The sequence below is a fragment of the Schistocerca gregaria genome, chromosome 7 (genome assembly GCF_023897955.1).
Source record: "Schistocerca gregaria isolate iqSchGreg1 chromosome 7, iqSchGreg1.2, whole genome shotgun sequence".
In the NCBI taxonomy this organism is placed as follows: Eukaryota; Metazoa; Arthropoda; class Insecta; order Orthoptera; family Acrididae; genus Schistocerca; species Schistocerca gregaria.
This window is the reverse complement of record NC_064926.1, coordinates 344,166,690-344,189,587: the sequence shown is the minus strand read 5'-3', so window position 1 is coordinate 344,189,587 and position 22,898 is coordinate 344,166,690. Positions and strand designations below refer to the sequence as shown.

The 22,898-nt window shown below is 42.2% G+C and overlaps 1 protein-coding gene across 1 annotated transcript in view; it reads right to left on the bottom strand.

Annotated features, from left to right (window-relative positions):
• Positions 1 to 19,039: 19,039 nt before the first annotated feature.
• LOC126282122 (cytochrome P450 4C1-like) overlaps positions 19,040 to 22,898 on the bottom strand; it is a 103,609-nt gene continuing 99,750 nt past the window's right edge. The window contains exon 12 of the mRNA XM_049981591.1: positions 19,040 to 19,320. Coding sequence (XP_049837548.1) covers positions 19,163 to 19,320 — 158 coding nt within the window. The 3' untranslated portion in view covers positions 19,040 to 19,162. The remainder of the gene's footprint in view (positions 19,321 to 22,898) is intronic.

The window sequence follows — 22,898 nt, the reverse complement described above, 5'->3', positions numbered from 1 at the left end:
TTTCACAAATCACTTACCTCACAAAAATCTTCGTTACTCAAGCTACTGCAATATAGCGAGCGCCACTACTGCCAGCTAAATAAAAGATTCAAACTACTGAAGGCACTAACTACTGATAGGCATAGTTAGCAAATGAAAGATTTTAATACAGAACAAACAATGTATTTACCTTAATAGTCATTATATATATATATATATATATATATATATATACATATATATATATATATATATATATATATATATATATATATATATCACCATTGAAGAGTCTTGCGGATAATATAGCAAGTCCATAACCAGCAGTTGTGCACTCACAAAAATTGTTTTTGAAATGTCCTTACAACCAGCAATGCAGTTATCCAGCCCCTTACTGAATTATTAACACACGTGCAAACACTCTCAGTCCCTACTTCTCACATATTTTCCATATACTATGACCAACAGAAATGTGTGCAGTGAAATGTAATTTACAAGTTACTTAATTTGATGAACTGGTGTCAATTACAATTTTATAACATAAGAATACAATAACAAAGGTACAAAATACATCTTTAAAGAACATAACAATACATATAACATTTGTAGTAGTACAGGCTTTACAAAAGAATCGAAATAGCAAATACATCAGTGTTACAAAAATTACGACATAAGTACATACATAAAAGATCAGAATAACTTTTGAAACATCAACTTCACACATGAGCATTAGAACAAAATAGAATAAATAAAGTGTAAACATCTTTACAGAGTAAATAACATGTTATTAATGCAAATTATATTTGAGGATAACAGTAATCCTCATCATAGTGAATGTAGCTTAGTATTAGAAAAATTCTGCAACATAAGTCTTATCAGATAAACATATAAAGACAGGAAGAACATAAATACACAAGGGTACACAAACACATAGTGGGATAACACAAGGAAAGGGCAGGGTTTGCTTTACTGCAGTATTTTGCAAACAAAACTTTCTTTACTTCTCGGAGATCTCCCTTCGTTCTTCATTATTTCCAAAAAGTCCTATCTATGCCTGCTTTCTGTACTTTTCTCATATAACCTCTCAGTGCATTTCTTCATATCCATCGCAACTCATTCTCTTATATAGGCTATCACCTCTTAAGCTAACTTAAATCTACTGAGCTCAGATGTTTAACTAAGGGACGAGGCAATGCAGCGGCACAAAACAATTAATACAAACAGCAATGACAAAAAAAATGCAAGTAAGCATAGCGAGCAGCAATAAATGTAATAATTTATATCTAAACATGACAAAGCTGAAGCAGAAAAAATATTACAGTAAAAATGTTTAATACCTATGTCACATCTTAACACTAAAGTTATGCATCATGACAACATACACCAGCAGATAAGTTACCAAATCGTAAAAAAAATTATTTTTGTAAGTCCTGTGAAGGGAAATGTCTATTTGTGCTCTCTTTTCCAAGAAAGTACATCATAAAATGATTCTTTACTGGGTCTGTAGGCAGAAAATAGAGATATTAGTACATCTATTACATTTTATTTTTAAACAATGCTGTGTTGCAACAAGAAACTAGATATTAAACAAAATAGGCAAAGCAAGGCGTGAAACGTCATTCGCTAGCCATAAGGCATTTCATAATGCAGTAAACAATCTTCGAACTAGCAAAACAATAGACATGAAACGTTGCTCATCATTTCATTTCAGTAAATATCATAAATTAAGAACTCTACAGTGTAATCATGTTTTCAAGTTTGAGGGTGTCGTATTTACTATGCTTTCTACAAAGGAATGTCAATAGCGAGGTTAATGCCCTTTTTTTTCTCCACCTGTGCCTCTGACAGGCACACACTAATGGCTTTCTTTTGTCAGGTGGTTGTCGCGCAGCTGGATGCCCACGACGCATTACGTGCAGGTGGTCACTTACCTTTCTTACTGAAAAATGTACGACAGCAGTTTCCGCTACAGTGACAGTCTCATATAAAATTATTTTCACACGTTGAAAATTTGCGTTAGAAATCTGTAGAAAACTTTTCACCAGCATAGTGATACATTCACGCATATACACACATTTCATAACACTAAAAGTACGATTCTCGGTTTCCAACATCCTTATTCACAAACCAGAGTCCCTAACCACTACTCGTTATTCCTTACCTTTATTACATATACACATATTTTCATCATAACAGATATGTAGCATAATCAAATAGCATCAGTTTATTTATCATAAACATACCGCAACAGCATAATACACATCGTCGTCGTAATAATATCATAACATCTCAGTCAATTCTCAAAAACGTTGTAGCTTCCTCGAATAATTTCAAAACCTAAAAAACGTTCTCTGCTCATTTCAATAATGTCATCTACCTCAAACGTACTTTAAAAATCATGATCTCATACCAAATACATCATTCAAAGCTCTCATAGTATCACAATGGTTCTGAAAAATATGAAGTGTTCACACAGTACAGACAAAATACAATTTCATAAGTGTGAAGTTATCCAGCTGTGTAATTGCGTAAACATCTGTCACTGACGTAGTAAAGAAAAATGTTTGTCTCTCACTTAAATGATCAGATAGCTGTGTAATTAATGTGTTAGAGAAATATAGTACCGATGTGTAAAGTAGTATAAGCAAATACCATATTAGCTAGGGCTCCTTGTGCTTGCCATACACATGGTACACAAAGTAAGCATGTACCCCCCTGAGGATTAATGTAATTATATCCTCAGGTGTTACAGATTACAGCAATGGAATGAAATGTAGCACGGAAAACCTTTGTATCATTGTACTTCAAATATCTTTAAAAATAAATGTTTTAAGTACAAAATTAATCACTCAAACACATGTACTGTAGCGATAAACTGTGCGTCTTGTTGTAAGATAATTATGTGGAAGTGTCGTAGTTATCGTCCTCTGTAAGCAAAGTTCTGCTGAAGTCAATGTACTTACCTCGCAATAAACGAAGTGGATTGCTTTACGTATAAATATTTTAGTTATTACGCTTATTGCCGTGATGAAGAAAGTGCTGTGCTGTAACGTATTGCTGTGCTATGGAAAAGGCTGTCTAATTGTAGCTATACCACAAAAGTTACCACTAAAACATGTTTTACTTTCCAGAACAATTCAGAAAAACTGTGCAGATATAAAACAGATACAACGCAAAAGCACAATGTAAATTGTGTCACACATTAGTAGCATCGTGATATAATCGTGTAGCTATCAAAGAAACCAAACGCTAAGTCATCTTTAATCTCACAGAAAGTACTTCAAATAAAGAATGTCTTTTCAACTGAACCAAAATGTTGCATTAAAACCTCATTAACAGTATATGTTCTAAGTATGTAAACCTTATAGTCGTTACGTAATCGTGCAACTAACAAGCAAGAATGTACAAATAACAACACTGTATCGTCTGTTCACTATAACAATGCATTAGTAATTTCTGTTTAAAAATGTTCCCTTGGTTCAAGACTGTATAGTTAACTTCAAAACATTGTTGAATGTTAACAGTTTCTCAGTGTGACAAAGCATACTAGAAATGCGAAGTGAAATGTTTTATGGCAAAGACAATGTTAAAAAGCAGATTATATTTCAATAAACGGTTTTACATGTGAAATGTGGTGTAAACCTTTACTCTTCCTAGTACGCAGAGTTTCAACTTCAACGCAATTATCATGTGCTATACGTCGGATTCTGTAAGGTCCACTGTAAACTAGAAAGAATTTGTGACTCAAGTGTTTCTTCTTATGTGACAATGAATGAGCTTTAATGAGAACTTTCTGACCAATATATAATTTCTTTGCATTTGCTATACCGTGTAATTTTATCCTTTTGTCTGCAGCAGAATTTATATTTTTAATAGCCAAGTCAATAATGTCTTTGTGTCGAAGTTTACGCGTATTCGGAAAAGGTACAAGCTCTCTAATTCTGTTCGGTGGTTCTTTATTCTTCAGTACAAGAACAGGTGGTAAAGCAGTGGAGTCATGAGGCATTTCATTCAGCACGTTTTGAAATAAGTGTAAATATCTGTCCCACTGCTGATGCTTTCTGTGACAATAAAGTCTGCAAAGCTTATTGATTTCTTTCATAATCGGTTCAGACGGGTTACAATGTGGTGAGTACAATGAAATTAAAACAGATTTGATTTTATGGTTACGAAGCATGCGTGACCAAACAGCAGATCTGAATTGCGGTCCGTTATCTGAAATGACTTTACTAACGTGTCCAACTTCACGTAAGAAATTTTTAACAAAGGCGATGGATACAGACCGTCCAGTGGCTGTACGTAACGGAGTGAAAGAAACAAATTTTGAAGTAAGTTCAACAGCGACTAGAACGTACGAAAATCCATTAGATGTTCTAACAAGCGGTCCCAAGAGATCAACAGCAGCAAATTCTTTTAATTTAGCAGGAATGATAGGAAACAATGGATCACGATGCGAGACAGTAGATGGTTTCGCCTTTTGACGAAGTTCACAAATAGACAAGACTCTTCGAATTCTCTTTTCCATATTGTTAAAATAACAAGTCGTTCGAAGAATATGATAACATTTTCGTGGACCAAAATTTGCATAGCTGAAATGAATGTACCAAATGAGCTTATTAACAAAATCGTCTGGAATGCAAAGTACCCATAGCTTGTCATCAACAGAGCATCGTTTGAACAGTATGTTGTTTCTAACCAGATAATAATTCCGGATCTGTGTGTGTGTCTTTTCATGCCATTTACTTTTGATGTCTTTCCAAATCGGATCTTTATCTTGTCCTTTAAAGATGTGGTGATGAAGTTTTCAAAGGCGACTTTCTGAATGTAAAGAATACTGAAATTTTTCTCGAGGTTGCTTTCTGTGTCACTTCTCAAGCCCAGCCGGTGCGCGTGACAGTGCGTCCGCAACAATGTTCTCCTTGCCGGGAATGTAGACTATTGTGAAGTGGAATTCTTGCAGAAACAATGCCCAACGTTTTAACCTGTCATGATTTAATTTTGAAGACATAAGAAATTGTAATGCACGATGATCACTGTATACTTTTACGTGCTTACCATAAAGAAAGAAACGGAATTTGTTAAATGCCCAAACGATAGCTAAAGCTTCTAATTCAGTAACGGAATAATTTTTTTTCAGATTTTGTTAGCACTCGGCTAGCAAAAGCAATGGTTTTCTGAACGGTAGTGTCATTTTCTATGGCTTCTTGAAATAAATGGGCACCAAGACCGACTTTAGAAGAATCTGTGCTAAGGCAGAAATCTTGTGATAGATCTGGATGAGCTAGTATTGGCGCGTTAAGTAGCGATTCTTTCAAAAAATTGAATTCCAAGTGTGTTTGTTCGTCCCAGTTCCAAATAGTATTTTTTCCAGTGAGAGAACAAAGTTTTGGTGTAGCTAGAATTTGCATATTCAGAAAACGACGGTAAAAATTTACGAGAGCTAGAAAACTGCGGACTTGTTTTTTTGTGGATGGAACTGGAATGGCTCTGATTGCTTCTGACTTTTCAGGATCCGGCTGAATGCCTTCAGAAGAAATAATATGTCCCAAAAACTTCACTTTTGTCCTACCGAATTCAGACTTTTCCAAGTTAACTGTAATTCCAGATTCTACAAAAATATGTAACACGCTGTTGAGGATGCGATTATGTTGTTCCTATGAGGCTTCTGCTATCAGAATATCGTCCACATATAAGGTGATGTGACGTTTTAAGAGCTCAGGTAATATGGAATTTAGCCTGCGAATGAATGCTGCCGAGGAAATGTTCAAACCAAAAGGAAGTTTCCGAAACTGATAACAAACGCCGAAACAAAGGAAAGCTGTGTATTTTCTACATTCTGGATGAAGTTCGATCTGATAAAAGTTGGATCTGAGATCAATGGAAGACAACACTTTTACACCATTAAAATTTTGAAGAAGTTCTTCCAACGTTTGCGGCCTGTCTGTTTCAGGAATAATGATAGTATTGATTTGTCTCGAATCTAAGACAAGCCTGATCGATCCATTTTTCTTCTCAACAACATGTAATGGATTGTTGTATGAGCTAACTGCAGGCTCAATAATGCCCTCGTCCAGCATAGATTGTATTTCTGTTCTAACACGGTCCCTATAATGTGCTGGAATTACGTATGGTCTAACACAAAATTTAGTATGCTCATGAACACGAAATTGGTATTGAAATCCCTTGATTGTTCCTGTTTTGTGAGTAAAAACTGTGGAATGTGCTTGTAAAATCTCAAAAAGGTCCTGCCTATCAGTGTCATTACAATTCTCAATTGTTTGAATTTTATTCTGAATTAACTCATTAGTTTCAAATGTGCCGTCAGTACTTGCAGAGCGACTGTTAATGTCTAGTTCCGTAGAAAATTCCGAACTGTTGTCTAACAGAAGGTAAAGCCGATTAATTTCCTCGTCATGGTTTGAGAGCCAATCTTCAAATTTCAAAGCTATTGACTTACCTTCTTTCTCTAAACTTATTTCGGCATCGTGAAAGTTTAAGATTGCTTTGTATTCATTCAAAAAGTCTACTCCCAGTATAACTTCCGTCGACAATAATGGAACAATAAGAAAGTTCATAGAGAAGCTGTGGCTTTGACAAAAGAATTCTAAGTTGGTTTGTTGGCGTACATCTACACTTTTTCCAATGACTGCACCTTGTAATTTAATCTTGCGTAACGGAAGTGTGGGGCAATAGTTCGATTTGTTGCATTTGCTAAAAGCTGTTTCACTAATTACTGAAATGGGACTGCCTGAGTCAAGTACTGCCGTAAATTTTACGTCATTTACAGTAATGTGAATCACAGGATATGCAATGTTGTTATGTTTTACGTCGTGTTCCTGGAGTAATATGTCCCTAATGTCTTCCATTTTAACGTAATTACTAGCTACGGCAGCTGCGTCGTCAGTTTCATAAGTACGTTTTGTGGCTGCCAGCGGTATGAGTCATTGCCTATTGTCTCTTTGTTGGTGCGCGTCGTTATTGGGATTTGGAGACCTAACTTCTACAAATTCACCTTGTCGAGAGGGCCGTGCTCTGTTTGAATTCCGCAAGTTCTGCTGCAATTCAGGTCTGTCGTTACGATCATATCGTCTGTCGTCATGTCGGTATTTTCCACAGTTTCTTTCTTGTCGGTCACGTGGTGGAGAATTTCTCTCTGAATCGTAACTGCGCGCTAGACCGTTGCGTCTTAAGTTATTCTGTCTCCCTTGATAATAATTATTTTGGTTACCATATTTTCTGTTTCTCTGATTGTCTCTGTGATAGTCACTACTGCGGAGAGGTGATCTTTCCCTGTAATTATTACTACTCTGCCAACGGTTGTCATACGGGTGGTGTCTGTTTTGGTCACGATTTGTGTTGTGAGAATAGCCTTGTCGTGTCGAGTTATTATTTCTTTCATCGCGGAATTGCGACGGATGTGACCTGTAATTGTTGTGTTCCTGTTTTCGCGTTCCGCGATTGTCAGTGTCAATTTCTAATTCTTGTAAGAGTCCCTGAAAAGCTTCAATGTCGTCTTTGCAACGGCCTGCCAAAATAATATGCCGTAAATGTTAAGGCAATTTGATTAAGCAAATGCGGATTAGTTCTGACGGGCTGTATGGGTTTGAAAGATACTGATTCTTATGTAACATGTCTTCAAAATATTTCACAATACTTGAAAATTCAGATTGTTCGAAATTTTTCATCATTATGATGCCATGTTTTACTCGGTCTTGTGTGGCTTGAGACCAATATGCTGAGAGGAAGGCATGGTAAAATTCTCCTTCACTGTGGCAATCGTGAATGACCGATCGCATACTTACAGCTGGTTCATTCTCTAAATAGCCACACATAAATTCTAATCTGTGCTCTAATGACCAGTTGGGGGGGAAACAATGAGAGAATTGATGAAGCCACGCTTGTGGATGAATGTCGTTGCCAGAATTCTTAAATGTTTTGAATTTACGTGTAGTAATGAACAGCTTATAGTCAAAATCATCGTGTCGGCGGGTCGCATGTCGTTCATTGTTACATCGTTTCGGCGGTTCCATCTCAAAATTCGGTGTACTTTGCCAATTTCTTTCATAATCTCCAAAGTGCCCTGGGTTATTATTTTGTGGCAGTTCCGTATTTTTATGTCCCTCTTCCCGTATTGGTGTGCGAGAGTCCTCTGAAATACGTAATTCTTGTATTACCTGTGTCAGCTGATCTTGTACTTCCCGGATATCTCTTTGGTGTTGCGTACTAATTTGATTCAGACTTTGTTTGAATTTCCTAATTTGTTCGCACTCTTCTGTGTCATTAAAGACTACCGGTTTTGTGTCATTCAGATTATCATCTACCTTTGTAGATAAATTAGTGAACTGATCCGAAAGTTCGGCTATTTTCTCCTTCAGTAGTTTGAATCTTTTATTTAGCTGGCAGTAGTGGCACTCGCTGTATTGCAGTAGCTTGAGTAACGAAGATTTTTGTGAGGTAAGTGATTTATGAAACGTCCCCTTAGAAAAATTATACAAGACTGTGCTTAAACTGACACACAATATTTTTAGCGCAACGCAATCTGACTTCCAAAAATCCCTACGAAAGAATGGCCCTGACTAACATTAACCTATACGTTTCACAAATCACTTACCTCACAAAAATCTTCGTTACTCAAGCTACTGCAATGCAGCGAGCGCCACTACTGCCAGCTAAATAAAAGATTCAAACTACTGAAGGCACTAACTACTGATAGGCATAGTTAGCAAATGAAAGATTTTAATACAGAACAAACAATGTATTTACCTTAATAGTCATAATATATATATATATCAGTTCATGACACCAATTCTTACAAATTTCAAAACTCCGCCATCTCTCTCCCCACGTCCATCACTGCTGGCGGCCCACCTCCAACTGCGCAACGCTACGCGCTGTTAGCATCCAGCTGCCGCTGCCCAACACTACAATGGCATACAACAATGCAAACCAGCCACAGACTGCACACGGCACAGCCAGTGATTTTTATACAGAGCGCTATGTGGCGGCGGCGTTACCAATAAAGAAAACCTAAACAGCCTACTTACAGTATGTGAACTAATGAGTTGAAATTCTCTGTGATAGCTAGAATAGCCACCCAAGTGCACTAGTGTTGAAGTGTTTAGTTGTGTTATGAGACCTGGAAGGGCGTATTAGAGACGAGGGCGTTGTCAGATATTCACTGACAAGTGTGAAAAATTCGGAGATGCGGAGTATTCATGTGAGACAGCGTTATCACTACCTGACACTTTGAAACGGGATTGACTGTGGGTCTCCACTACAGTACTAGCATCAAGCACATCAGTACGTAGCATCAACAGTTTAGTGTTCATCACGAACGTGGTTTTGCAGTCAGCGCAATGTTTACAAATGAGGAGTTGGCAGATGCCCATTTGATGTATGGATTAGCACGGGGCAATAGCCGTGGCGCGGTACGTTTGTATCGAGACAGATTTCCAGAACGAAGGTGTCCCGAGAGGAAGGCGTTCGAAGCAACTGATCGGCGTCTTAGGGAGCACGGAACATTTCATCCTATGAGTCGCGACTGGGGAAGACCTAGAACGACGAGGACACCTGCAATGGACGAGGCAATTCTTCGTGCAGTTGACAATAACCCTAATGTCAGCGTCAGAGAAGTTGCTGCTGTACGAGGTAACGTTGACCACGTCACTGTATGGAGAGTGCTACGGGAGAACCAGTTGTTTCCGTAACATGTACAGCGTGTGCAGGCACTATCAGCAGCTGATTGCCCTCCACGGTACACTTCTGTGAATGGTTCATCCAACAATGTGTCAATCCTCATTTCAGTGCGAATGTTCTCTTTACGGATGAGGCTTCATTCCAACGTGATCAAATTGTACATTTTCACAATCAACATGAGTGGGCTGACGAGAATCCGCACGCAATTGTGCAATCACGTCATCAACACAGATTTTCTGTGAACGTTTGGGCAGGCATTGTTGGTGATGTCTTGATTGGGCCCCATGTTCTTCCACCTACGCTCACGTTCTCATGATTTCATACAGGTTCCTCTACCTGTGCTGCTAGAACACGTGCCTCTACAAGTACGACACAACATGTGGTTCATGCACGATGGAGCTCCTGCTCATTTCAGTGGAAGTGTTCGTACGCTTCTCAACAACAGATTCAGTGACCGATGGATTGGTAGAGACGGACCAATTCCATGGCCTCCACGCTATCCTTACCTGAACCCTCTTTACTTTCATTTATGGGGGCATTTGAAAGCTCTTGTCTACGTAACCGCCCGCATCTCGTGGTCGTGCGGTAGCGTTCTCGCTTCCCACGCCCGGGTTCCCAGGTTCGATTCCCGGTGGGGTCAGGGATTTTCTCTGCCTCGTAATGGCTGGGTGTTGTGTGATGTCCTTAGGTTAGTTAGATTTAAATTGTTCTGAGTTCTAGGGGACTGATTACCATAGATGTTAAGTCCAATAGTGCTCAGAGCCATTTGAACCATTTGAATCTACGCAACCCCTGTACCAAATGTAGAGACTCTCCGTGCTCGTATTGTGGACGGCTGTGATACAATACGCCACCCTCCAGGGCTGCATCAGCGCATCAGGGATTCCATGCGACGGAGGGTGGATGCATGGATCCTCGCTAACGGAGGGCATTTTGAACATTTCCTGTAACAAAGTGTTTGAAGTCACGCTGGTACGTTCTGTTGCTGAGTGTGACTTGAAGAAAAGTAATAAAATGAGCTCTAACATGTAAAGTAAGCGCGTCCGGACACATGTCCACATAACATATTTTCTTTCTTTGTGTGTGAGGAATGTTTCCTGAAAGTTTGACTGTACCTTTTTGTAACACCCTGTAATGAACAGAACGTTCTCAATCATAATCAAAGGCAAGAATTTCGCGTTATTATTGATAAATGCAAAAGTTGTTTATGAATAACAGAAACATGTTTTATATAAGTTCGACGAAATATTGAAGTGATATTTGATGTATTTTTGTTTTGTGTGTTCTCATTTTTAATTTTGTAATTTTGTTGAGGAAATTGCATTTTATAGCGCTATGCGAAGTATCTTTATTGTTTTACTTATTTTTACATTCATGTGGCCCACGTTAAAAATCAGATTTCGAATAAAACCTGAATTAAAAATTGACAATTTCATTTTTAAATGAGAAGTATTTGCAGTTGCGAATGTGGACAATTGTCAGCTGTGTTATAACGCAATGACGAGAGTGAAAATTTGTGTCGGATCGGGACCTGAACCCTAATTTCCAGCTTCCAGCTTATCGCTGGCGATAGGCTGACCTGTTTTACCAGGTTGACTTGTATTTTCATTAAGATTCGTAAGACCATAGTAAAAATCACCATGTAATGTGAGCTGCAAATTGAGGAAACTGTTATTAGTAACAAACGGAAAAAAGATCTGAGTAACCACGAAACTCACGGCTTGTCTTGTATTTAAGTTTTATTCATTTAGCTTTTTAAATGTTTACTTTCATATTTATTTTTTTGTATCTATAAGGAAGAAAACTGAACAAAAAAAGGCTTTTCGTTACCGGGCACCAGTAACATGGAGAAACCAAAGACCGTAGAGGAATTTAACCAACACTCTAACAACTAAAAACGGAAAACACGTATTTGCCCAAAGCGCTCGATAATGTGGGAGCAGCAGCCATCAAATACTGGTGAAAGGCACGGAATCAGGATCGCTTCTTCCTTCAACAACGTTGTGACCCAAGGCGCCACTCAAGAGCGAGACGATTGTTTTCGTCTTCTAAAGAAAAAAAGGATACATCCGGACGAAAAAGTTTATCCGAAAAAGCGTATTCAGGCCCTCGGGAAAGAAAAGCCAGATGCCGACAGATCCATAGTCTATTATCCCGTCGACAAGAGACAAATCTGTGGAGTAAGGTATCAGTGTACCATGACGAAGCAGTCTCGGTCGGTAATAAAGGGAGACTAAGACGAGACGGGGAAGCTGTTTCAACTGGGGATAGGTGACATGGTTGACCTCAAACGGATAATAAGTCCCTGGCAGTGATATGCGTCTAGCAAAGGATAGCAGCACCTAAGAAACTGAATATTCGCAAATATGTCGCAATTTGGGGTTGCCGTCCAACATCAGTGTGAGGAGTCCAAATGACCTGCTGGAGACAGGGAAGTAATCGAGATGGAATGGAATATTGCACCTGTGTACATGTTAAGACAAATTTGTCGTACAAACAGGGAAGACCTAATCCTCCGAGCATGCGGAGTCTGACCACTATTTTATACCAAAGTCGAAAGGTGTGTCGTCACCACAAGAATTGACCAGACAGTTGTATAGGTCTGCAGGCTATCCGAGCACGACTCACAGGCAGACCCAAACTTACATATGTCGTTAACAATGTGTCTAGATTCTGCACTCGTACATCCATTATGCATAGTCCTGTACGGGAGAGACATATTAATTGAAAGTCTTGCCGGGTATCGACGGATAAATCTTATTTATGAACAACACAGAGACTGCAATAATTTCAGTTTTGCTGTAAGTCTGTTTGTTCTTAAGTAACAGACGTGAGGATAACTATGTAGAACAAAAATTTGCACTAGACTACCGGTCCTTGATATACCCTCACTCAGTTTCTAGATGGTTCACCAATTTCGGTTTTTAGGGGAATCTAATACGATATTGATCGAACACTTAGGGAAAGCGATTCATTACGAGGTACCCCCATTGAGTATGCAACACGCCCGACATAGGGGTAGCACGGCTAAGGCCTTAACTGATCAAAGCTATTAGGAAAATTATCATAGTCTACGTTTATTTATATGGCAGCCACCGATAGTTTTACAAATCTACTGTTGATTAATGGCGCCGCATTGTGTTCAGCGATGTTTGCTATTATACGAGAAGACCATCGTCAGTAAGTATTGCGGTGACATTGAGTGAGGTCTCGTCCCTCTAATGCGTTGTCGAGGGCCATCGCGTTACTCTTGGCACCATAGTGTGTTAGATGGTCACGGCTGGTGGTGACAGAGAACTCTGGCAGCGCAACGTACGTCATGCGCACACAAGCGTTATTTCTAATGCGATAGTGTCGTTGTACCACTTTTCAACAATGCTCGTCCACACGTGTTATCACAGTCTCCATGAAGCGTCTGCGTGGCCAGCAAGATCCCGAGATGCGCCCTTGACAGACGACGTCCGACGTCAACTACTGTTAGGTCTTAGTGCCAGTAATCAGGATAAGTAAAGAACATTTATAACGGTTGTGGGCCGGCTGGGCTCAGTGGAGGATACATCGGCTGTACGGTACCCATCCAAGCCGATTCACTGCATGCATCCAGGCCAGAGGGGGAGCAGCTACATACTGGTAAGTGGGGGCATATTACCAAGCTGTTTGTCAGTTGGACTAATCACCACAGTAACACCGCACAACCTCTAAATCTGTGAAATGTCATTTAGTCTCCTCCTACTCTTCTGATAGCTTCACTTTGTCAGGCAGTGCTCGTCGATTTTCGTTATTGTAAGCATTTTCATATTTATCGTCTAGCAGCGTATATTGAGCCAAAGCAGTATGAGACCCCTCACCGAGATACCGACACGCGGAACTTCTTATATAAGCGGAACAGAGACGAACAGGGATCATTTCAGCGACGATACGAGTCAGAAAGGAGGAAATCCTCTGGCACCAGCAACTTCTGAAGAGGACGCTATATTGAATTACATCTGGGAACGAGAATCTCGTAAATGGCGAAGGTGGTCGGCTGCTTGTCTGCTACTGTCGTGAGCATCTATGAAACGTGATTAAAGAACGGTGAATCTATGAGTAGGCTACAACGTGTTGGATCTTCAAGCCTCATCACATAACGTGAAGGTCAGAGGCTTACGCGCTGAGTAAAGTAAGATAGGCTGTAAACACTGACAGATATGACGACAGAGAACAGTGCTGACTCAGCGCAAATGCTTCGGCGCATACCGTTTAGAGCACTTACTTGAAAACAGGGCACCACAGAGAAGACACCTACACGTTCCCCTGTTAACCCAACAACGTCGTCAGTTAGGACTGCAATGGGCACGCGACCGTCGGGATTGAACTCTGGATCAATGGAAACGCAGCTCCTGGTAGGATCAATCAACACCCTTGTGACACGAGGTCAGCGACAATATCCGGGTATGTTGTCATAAATGTGAATGGCTCTCGATAGGTGCCTAGCGCAGATGAGGCAACCACTGGCCTTTAATTTAAGGGAATTTCTTGTCGTATGCCTAAACATATGATGCTGCATACTTCTGTAAACCTACCAACGACTTGTCGAACGCGGGACACGTTGAAGTGCTATTGCATCGCGTTCCGAAGGTGGTCATAATGCTTTGGTTCTCTAGTGTATTTGAAGTCAGGACTTTTCGTGGCTCGTAGCTCCCTCGAAAAGCGCTTAAAACTTCGTACTGTGTATATGTTTATATATTTCCATGCCACATGCAATTTCACGGTGGACTTAGATGCAACACTGAAATACACCACACTGCTTTTCCTCAATTTAATGTACTATTATTTAACGTATACTCGGCGGTCATGAAGAATAGGGTAGTCCATATTGCCCTCTACCATCAGGGAGGAACACGAATGCTACAGAAATACTGAACACTTATTAATTCGCGTTAATGGTATTTGGGCTCTGTGGCAGTGGGTTGACTTACTCGAAGAAATGCAGCAACCGGCCTCCTTTTCTACAACATTATTAATTCCAAGTGCCTTTTCCGGCTTTCGCCCAACCTCAGTTCCCGTAATACATTTATACATTTTTTTTACTAAAACTATGTTTATTGTCTGCAGTTTGAACGCTGCCCCCACCTTTTGTTATACAGAAGGGGCGTTCAGTAAGTAATTCATCATTTGAAACTTCCTGGCAGATTAAAACTGTGTGCCCGACCGAGACTCGAACTCGGGACATTTGCCTTTCGCGGGCAAGTGCTCTACCATCTGAACTACCGAAGCACGACTCACACCCGGTACTCACAGCTTTTACTTCTGCCAGTATCTCGTCTCCTACCTACCAAACATTACAGAAGCTCTCCTGCGAATCTTGCAGAACTAGCACTCCTGAAAGAAAGGATATTGCGGAGACATGGCTTAGCCACAACCTGGGGGATGTTTCCAGAATGAGATTTTCACTCTGCAGCGGAGGGTGCGCTGATATGAAACTTCCTGGCAGATTAAAACTGCATGCCCGACCGAGACCCGAACTCGGGACCTTTGCCTTTCGCGGGCAAGTGCTCTACCATCTGAGCTACCGAAGCACGACTCACGGCCGGTAGTCACGGCTTTTACTTCTGCCAGTATCTCGTCTCCTACCTTCCAAACTTTACAGAAGCTCTCCTGCTAACCTTGCAGAACTAGCATTCCTGAAAGAAAGGATATTGCGGAGACATGGCTTAACCACAGCCTGGGGGGTGTTTCCAGAATGAGATTTTCACTCTGCAGCGGAGTGTGGACTGATATGAAACTTCATGGCAACTGTGAGTACCGGCCGTGAGTCGTGCTTCGGTAGCTCAGTTGGTAGAGCACTTGCCCGCGAAAGGCAAAGGTCGCGATTTCGAGTCTCGGTCGGGCATACAGTTTTAATCTGCCAGGGAGTTCCATATCAGCGCACACTCCGCTGCAGAGTGAAAATCTCATTCAGGAATTCAACATTTGTTTCGTCGGCCAGTTTCGATCAAAAAAATGCGGTATTTGTTGTGAGACTTCGTCGTGGATTGCCCTCGCTTCAAGGTTACAGTGGTGTCGGCGCTATAGGTAGCCCTCAAAATGGCGTCTGTAACGAAGGTGCATTCCATGCACAGAGCTCTAATTGAGTTTTTTGGCGAAAAATTAGGGCATCACAAAAAGTCATAGGCGTTTTCATAGTGTTTATTGAGATCTGGCATGAACAAAGGTAAGGCAAACCGTTGGGCGAAGCGTCTGTCATGATTGCAACAACTTCGCTCAAACCTGTCCGATCTCCCGCATACCAGCTTACCGCACATAGCTGTGACACCTGCATTGTTGGAATATGCGTACATTCCCATTCGAATTAATCGACGCATCACAAACTCCTCGCTGCTCAGTTGGACATCTTTGTTGGTACTTCTGACATTTTCCACCAGTTGGATTACTCTAATGTACGTTTCCACTGGGTTCTTCGCCGGCTAACAGAAGACCGTAAAAATCCTTGCGGATTTGCATGCGCGTTAGGAGGCTGGTTGTGACAATTTTTTGTCGAAAATCGTCGCCGGTCGGAGTGGCCGAGCGGTTCTAGGCGCTTCAGTCTGGAACCGCGCGACCGCTACGGTCGCGGGTTCGAATCCTGCCTCGGGCATGGATGTGTGTGATATCCTCAGGTTAGTTAGGTGTAAGTAGTTCTAAGTTCTAGGGGACATAAGTTAAGTCCCATAGTGCTCAGAGCCATTTGAACCGAACATAGTCACAGGCGATGAAACGTGGGTTCATCACTTCAGACCGGAAAAATAACGTCAATCCATGGAGTTCAGCCAAACCACCTCTCCTCGAAGGCGGTAATGTCATAGCGGCGGTCAGAAACTCTGAATGGACTGTTCTGTTTGATGTCCTCCCTCAAGGTGCAACGATCAACTTTCAAGTGTATTTCGCCACCCTCAGGAAATTGAAGAAACGACGTTTTCGTCGCCCCAGAAATGTAAGCGAACTTCTCCATGACAACTCAAGGCTTCATACAAGTCTACGCACCAGAGCGGAGATCGCAAAACTTCACTGGACTGTGCTTCCTCATCCACGAGGCACTCCGGGGGAAGCAATAAGTGGATAACGGGAAGTGGATGTCGATCAGAGTGGTGGCATGTGGTCGTAGATGCCCTTCCAATAAGGTGGTATAAGAGCGTCACATTGAACGGGGATTATGCTGAAAAATAGGTTTTGTTGCCGAAAAAACTGGGAGTAATATCGTATATTGGAATGCTGAATAAATGAAACCTGGTCTCAGAACAAAAGTGTTGTATTATTTATTGATCGACCCTGGTAGCTTGTAGCTCCCATTTTCGCAGTACTGCATAATCACTGTTAGGATCACTAATGCGCCTTGGCGGACGTTTGCCTTTGTTAATACCAGAAATTTCTTGGAAATGAGATGTAATTTCAGATATAAACAATAGCAGATGTCGACCGTTGCATACCGCGTTCATTAGTGCACCAGTGAGCGTCAGATGTTGTTTCATTACGTACAATTGAGACAAATTCCTTTTTTAACTGTCGGAAAATACAGGATAATGGTTTCAGTGATGAATTGTTTCGAGTATTTTAAATATATTGCTCAAGATACACCTATAATCCTAAACAATATTATTATTATTATTAATATTATCAATTCAAAAGTGCTAGTGCGTAATACTATCCGAAATAATCCTACCATGTGACGTGCCGTCCACATTGCGCGCGGTCCGTAGTATATACGAGGGCTATTCAGAAAGTTGGGAACGTTTCCGTCTGATGCCGCTAGGCGCGCGCCGATCGCGTGTATTTTGGTATGTGCGTGCTCGGCAACTCAGTCGCGATCCATCCGTGACAGCGGGAACATCTCTGAGCGTCTGTTTTTTTCGATATTCGAATTTTAAATGTGCGCTGCAATCGAAAATCACGACAGTTATGAAGTATGGTCTGTGATACTTTTTTTGTTGGCAAAAAACCTAAAACATGTAGAAATTTATCGTGAACAGTGCGAAGTTAACGGAAACAACGTAATGAGTGAATTTTCCGTCCGGAAATGGTGCATTCGGTTTAAAAATGGCCGAACCAACGATCATGATGAAGAAGAGTGGACGCCCTAGCATTTTGACTGACGATCTTGTCGCTAAAGTCGATAAAACTATTCGTGAAAACCTTCACAATAACGGAGCTTCCGCTTTCTTCCCAACAAGTTTCACGGACTTTGTTGTTTGAAATTGTCGCTCAAAACCTAGCTACCACAAATTTTGTACATGATGGGTGCCCAAAATGCGTACAGAGCACCAGGAAAAACAGTGAATGGGGGCAACGTTGACATTTCTGGAGGCCTACCACATGCATGGTGATTCATTACTGGATCGAATCGTAACCGGTGGCGAGACTTTGGTGAAACACGTCGATTACAAGACAAAATTACAGTCCATGGAGTGGGGGCACACAAGGTCCCCAAAAACTAAGAAGATATTTGCAAACCATGTCAGCAAGGAAGTTGATGGCGACAGTGTTTTGGGGCGGGTAAGGTGTGCTTCTTATTGATTTCCTCGAACGTGGAGCAACCATAACGTCCAAACTTTTGTTGTTGTACGACAATGCCCGACGTCATACAGCAGACCGCACGAAAGAATTCCTTAATCCATTCCAATGGCAAATTTTCCCCCATCCGCCCTACAGCCGCGATCTCGCGCCAAGCGACTTCCACTTGTTTCCCAAGATGAAGAACAGGCTTGCAACGCAGCGCTTTGATGACGACGCAGGACTCCAGGCGGGCGTGACTCACGGGCTGAGGTCTCAGGCGGTAGAATTTTACTTCGAAGGTATTTCAAAGCTTGTTCACCGCTATGATAAGTGCCTCAATGAATTTGGTGACTATGTGGAATAGTCTCATGCCAGTCGCTCTTTCAGATGCGTGTAATTAAATGTACTTCGTGGACTTAGTTTTTTTTCAATGCCAAAATGTTCTCTACATTCTGAATAGCCCTTGTATGATGTGGGGATACCGCCTTTGGCCGCCTACTGTAACCCTCCTCCGAAGACATCTGTGTCTCCCACAGTTGTGTTGCATATAAATCGTTGTTCTCGTTGCTGTTAACTGTCAGCGTTATTGGTGTTATTTCACCATTTGTGACAAGTAACGCTCAATAGTTTACCTTTTTCCAGTCTCTGTAGAAATATTATTGGAATCCTCATTGTTGAGTGGCCACATTTTTTTTCACAATGTCTTTCTCTGCTAATCAGTGTGTATGTGTAGTGTCTATCGAACAAGAAGTGGTGGAAGTAAAATTTAGTGTTACTACTGTGCGAGGCTTACGTATTACTTGATGTCACTATGCGTGTTTTGTAAAGATTTTGGCCCACAACTAGTACACAGGTATTGCAGCTGTCTGGATCCCGTTATTTTATTAGCAACTTTTTTTGGAGGAACCATTATTTTAATGTGCATTTCATCTACAGATGTGGACCATAAGTAACTGTGTAGAGGCACTTCATGTAGTTGCTACCGAGGCGTCAGTCTGACGACGTGGCCGCTGAAAGATCGCAACACGAGCTCGCCCAGGAGCTTCAGGTCCTCCAGCCTCTCGACCGTCTCCACGCGGAAGTTGTACAGGATGTACGACAGCACTGTCTTTTCTTCCAGGATGGCGAACTTCTGGCCTGCAAAAAAGGGGTACAACAGAAGTAGCGCCACACTTTGGACTGTGCGAATTGTGTTAACAGCAATGAAGCAAGTCTATATAATTATTTGTCCTTACAAATATAGATCTGCATGATTCTGTCTTATATCTCACTAGCTACTCAGCTACTCTTCATATTGTACATAACATTCGTTATGACATCTTATGTCTGGTATAAGATTCAATACTTAGAAATAGTTATGACAGGAATTATAAGAGCAGTAATGATTATAACAAAAGTAGTTTACATTTGAGATTTGTCTGTGAAAAGTGCAAAAATAAAAGAGGTGAATTGCAGGCAAATAGATTTAGGCTGTAGGTCGTAGTAGCAATTAACATTCCGGAAGAAATGAGCGTGGTGAAGAAGAGGAACATAAATCATACACTCCTGGAAATTGAAATAAGAACACCGTGAATTCATTGTTCCAGGAAGGGGAAACTTTATTGACACATTCCTGGGGTCAGACACATCACATGATCACACTGGCAGAACCACAGGCACATAGACACAGGCAACAGAGCATGCACAATGTCGGCACTAGTACAGTGTATATCCACCTTTCGCAGCAATGCAGGCTGCTATTCTCCCATGGAGACAATCGTAGAGATGCTGGATGTAGTCCTGTGGAACGGCTTGCCATGCCATTTCCACTGGCGCCTCAGTTGGACCAGCGTTCGTGCTGGACGTGCAGACCGCGTGAGACGACGCTTCATCCAGTCCCAAACATGCTCAATGGGGGATAGATCCGGAGATCTTGCTGGCCAGGGTAGTTGACCTGCACCTTCTAGAGCACATTGGGTGTCACGGGTTACATGCGGACGTGCATTGTCCTGTTGGAACAGCAAGTTCCCTTGCCGGTCTAGGAATGGTAGAACGATGGGTTCGATGACGGTTTGGATGTACCGTGCACTATTCAGTGTCCCCTCGACGATCACCAAAGGTGTACGTCAGTGTAGGAGATCGCTCCCCACACCATGATGCCGGGTGTTGGCCCTGTGTGCCTTGGTCTTATGTAGTCCTGATTGTGGCGCTCACCTGCACGGCGCCAAACACGCATACGACCGTCATTGGCACCAAGGCAGAAGCGACTCTCATCGCTGAAGACGACACGTCTCCATTCGTCCCTCCATTCACGCCTGTCGCGACACCACTGGAGGAGGGCTGCACGATGTTGGGGCGTGAGCGGAAGACGGCCTAACGGTGTGCCGGACCGCAGCCCAGCTTCATGGAGACGGTTGCGAATGGTCCTCGCCGATACCCCAGGAGCAACAGTGTCCCTAATTTGTGGGAAGTGGCGGTGCGGTCCCCTACGGCACTGCGTAGGATCCTACAGTCTTGGCGTGCATCCGTGCGTCGCTGCGGTCCGGTCCCAGGTCGACGGGCACGTGCACCTTCCGTCGACCACTGGCGACAACATCGATGTACTGTGGAGACCTCACGCCCCACTTGTTGAGCAATTCGGCGGTACGTCCACCCGGCCTCCCGCATGCCCACTATACGCTCTCGCTCAAAGTCCGTCAACTGCACAAACGGTTCACGTCCACGCTGTCGCGGCATGCTACCAGTGTTAAAGACTGCGATGGAGCTCCGTATGCCACGGCAAACTGGCTGACAGTGACGGCGGCGGTGCACAAATGCTGCGCAGCTAGCGCCATTCGACGGCCAACACCGCGGTTCCTGGTGTGTCCGCTGTGCCGTGCGTGTGATCATTGCTTGTACAGCGCTGTTGCAGTGTCCGGAGCAAGTATGGTGGGTCTGACACGCCGGTGTCAATGTGTTCTTTTTTCCATTTCCAGGAGTGTATATAAGCAGTACCTAGCGGTGCGAATATGCTGAGATGATACTTACTTCATTTGTGATAATGTGAGAGTTGGCACACAGAGGAGCTGACGAAGTAGACATAACAGAGTGGTTAATCAACTTGTATGGTTTCAACCATTCTAAAGACACGTTTAAAGCTGTCTATCACAAACACAGGGTTCAATGCTAAATTTATTTGTAGTGCTCTTAAATCTCATACATTATTTCATGATATATTCTGTACCTAGCTATAGGTCTCTGAAACCACGACCGTCTTTGACATAGGCAGCAGAGCAGGAGGAAACGCTTCCAGGTTTCGGCCCTGCGGGAGTAGGTTAATGTGAGCGCAAGGTAAGCCACTCAAAATGTGAAATAGTGGTACATTAATAACCTGTGTAGCTGCCAGAGTGTTGAACGTAAGCATGCAGACGTGCAAGCATTGTGTTGTATAGATGCTGGATGTCAGTTTGTCGGATGGAGTTCCATGCACTTCGTCAGTCTATACAGGGACTGTTAATTACTGGTTGTGGGTGACGATAGAGTTGTCGCCTTATGATGTCCCACATGTGCTCGATTGGAGACAGATCTGGTGTTCGAACAGGCGAAGGCAAGAAGTCGGCACACTGAAGAGCATGTTAAGTTATAACAGCGATATATGGGTTAGCGTTATCGTGTTGGAAAACACCCCCTGGAATTCTGTTGACGAATGTCAGCACAACAGGTCGAGTCACTAGACTAATATACAAATTTGCAGTCGTGATGCGTAGGATAACCACGAGAGTGCTCCTGCTGTCATTCGGAATCGCGCCCCAAACCGTAACCCCAGGAGTAGGCCTAGGTGCAGTGCGTTTGTGCCGCAGACAGCTCATTTGGCCTCCTCCAATCAACATCGGCCATTAATAGTACCGAAGCACAAGCAGTCTTCATAAGATAACATTGCACTCCACCATCGTATGAGATCTCGATTGATACCACTGAAGTCGCAAAGTGTGGTGGTATGGGGTAGTTGATTGCACACTACACAGCGTCTGGCTCGGAGCTGACCTTGAAGCGCCGATTTGTAAAGGTTCAGTGTGTCACTGTGATGACAACTGCTGCTCGATTTACTTCTGCAGACAGTATGATGCTCCACAGCCATACGCTGAAGACAATGGTCTTCCCTTTCGGTAGCACCAAGTGACCGTCCGGAGCCCGCTCTTCTTGTTACCGTTACTTACCGTGACCACCGTTGCCAGAAATCATGTTCAGTAGCTACATTCCTGCCAAATCTTTCTTCAATATCGCGAAGGAAAATCCAGCTTCTCGCAGCCCTATTACACGACCTCTTTCAAAGTCAGTGAGGTGTTGATAATGGCGTCTTTGTCGCCTTAGAGGCGTTCTTGACTAACAGCAACTCACCACGTCCGACCTCACTGTCACTACAGTTACAGAGTGTATTTATAAAGCAAACCTGATCTGCATCCTCGTAGTGTCACTTCTAGCGCCACCCTTATGCAACGGGCACGAAATCTGAGTACACATCAACTTCCAGGTATAAAAATCACGCCTACCAACATTGTTTATGGCTGAGAACAGTGTACTCAACAAAATTACGTCAGTGTTCACTTGATTCTTACAGCATCAGTACAGGGTGTTTCAAAAATAACCGGTATATTTGAAACGGCAATACAAACTAAACGAGCAGCGATAGAAATACACCGTTTGTTGCAATATGCTTGGGACAACAGTACATTTTCAGGCAGACAAACTTTCGAAAT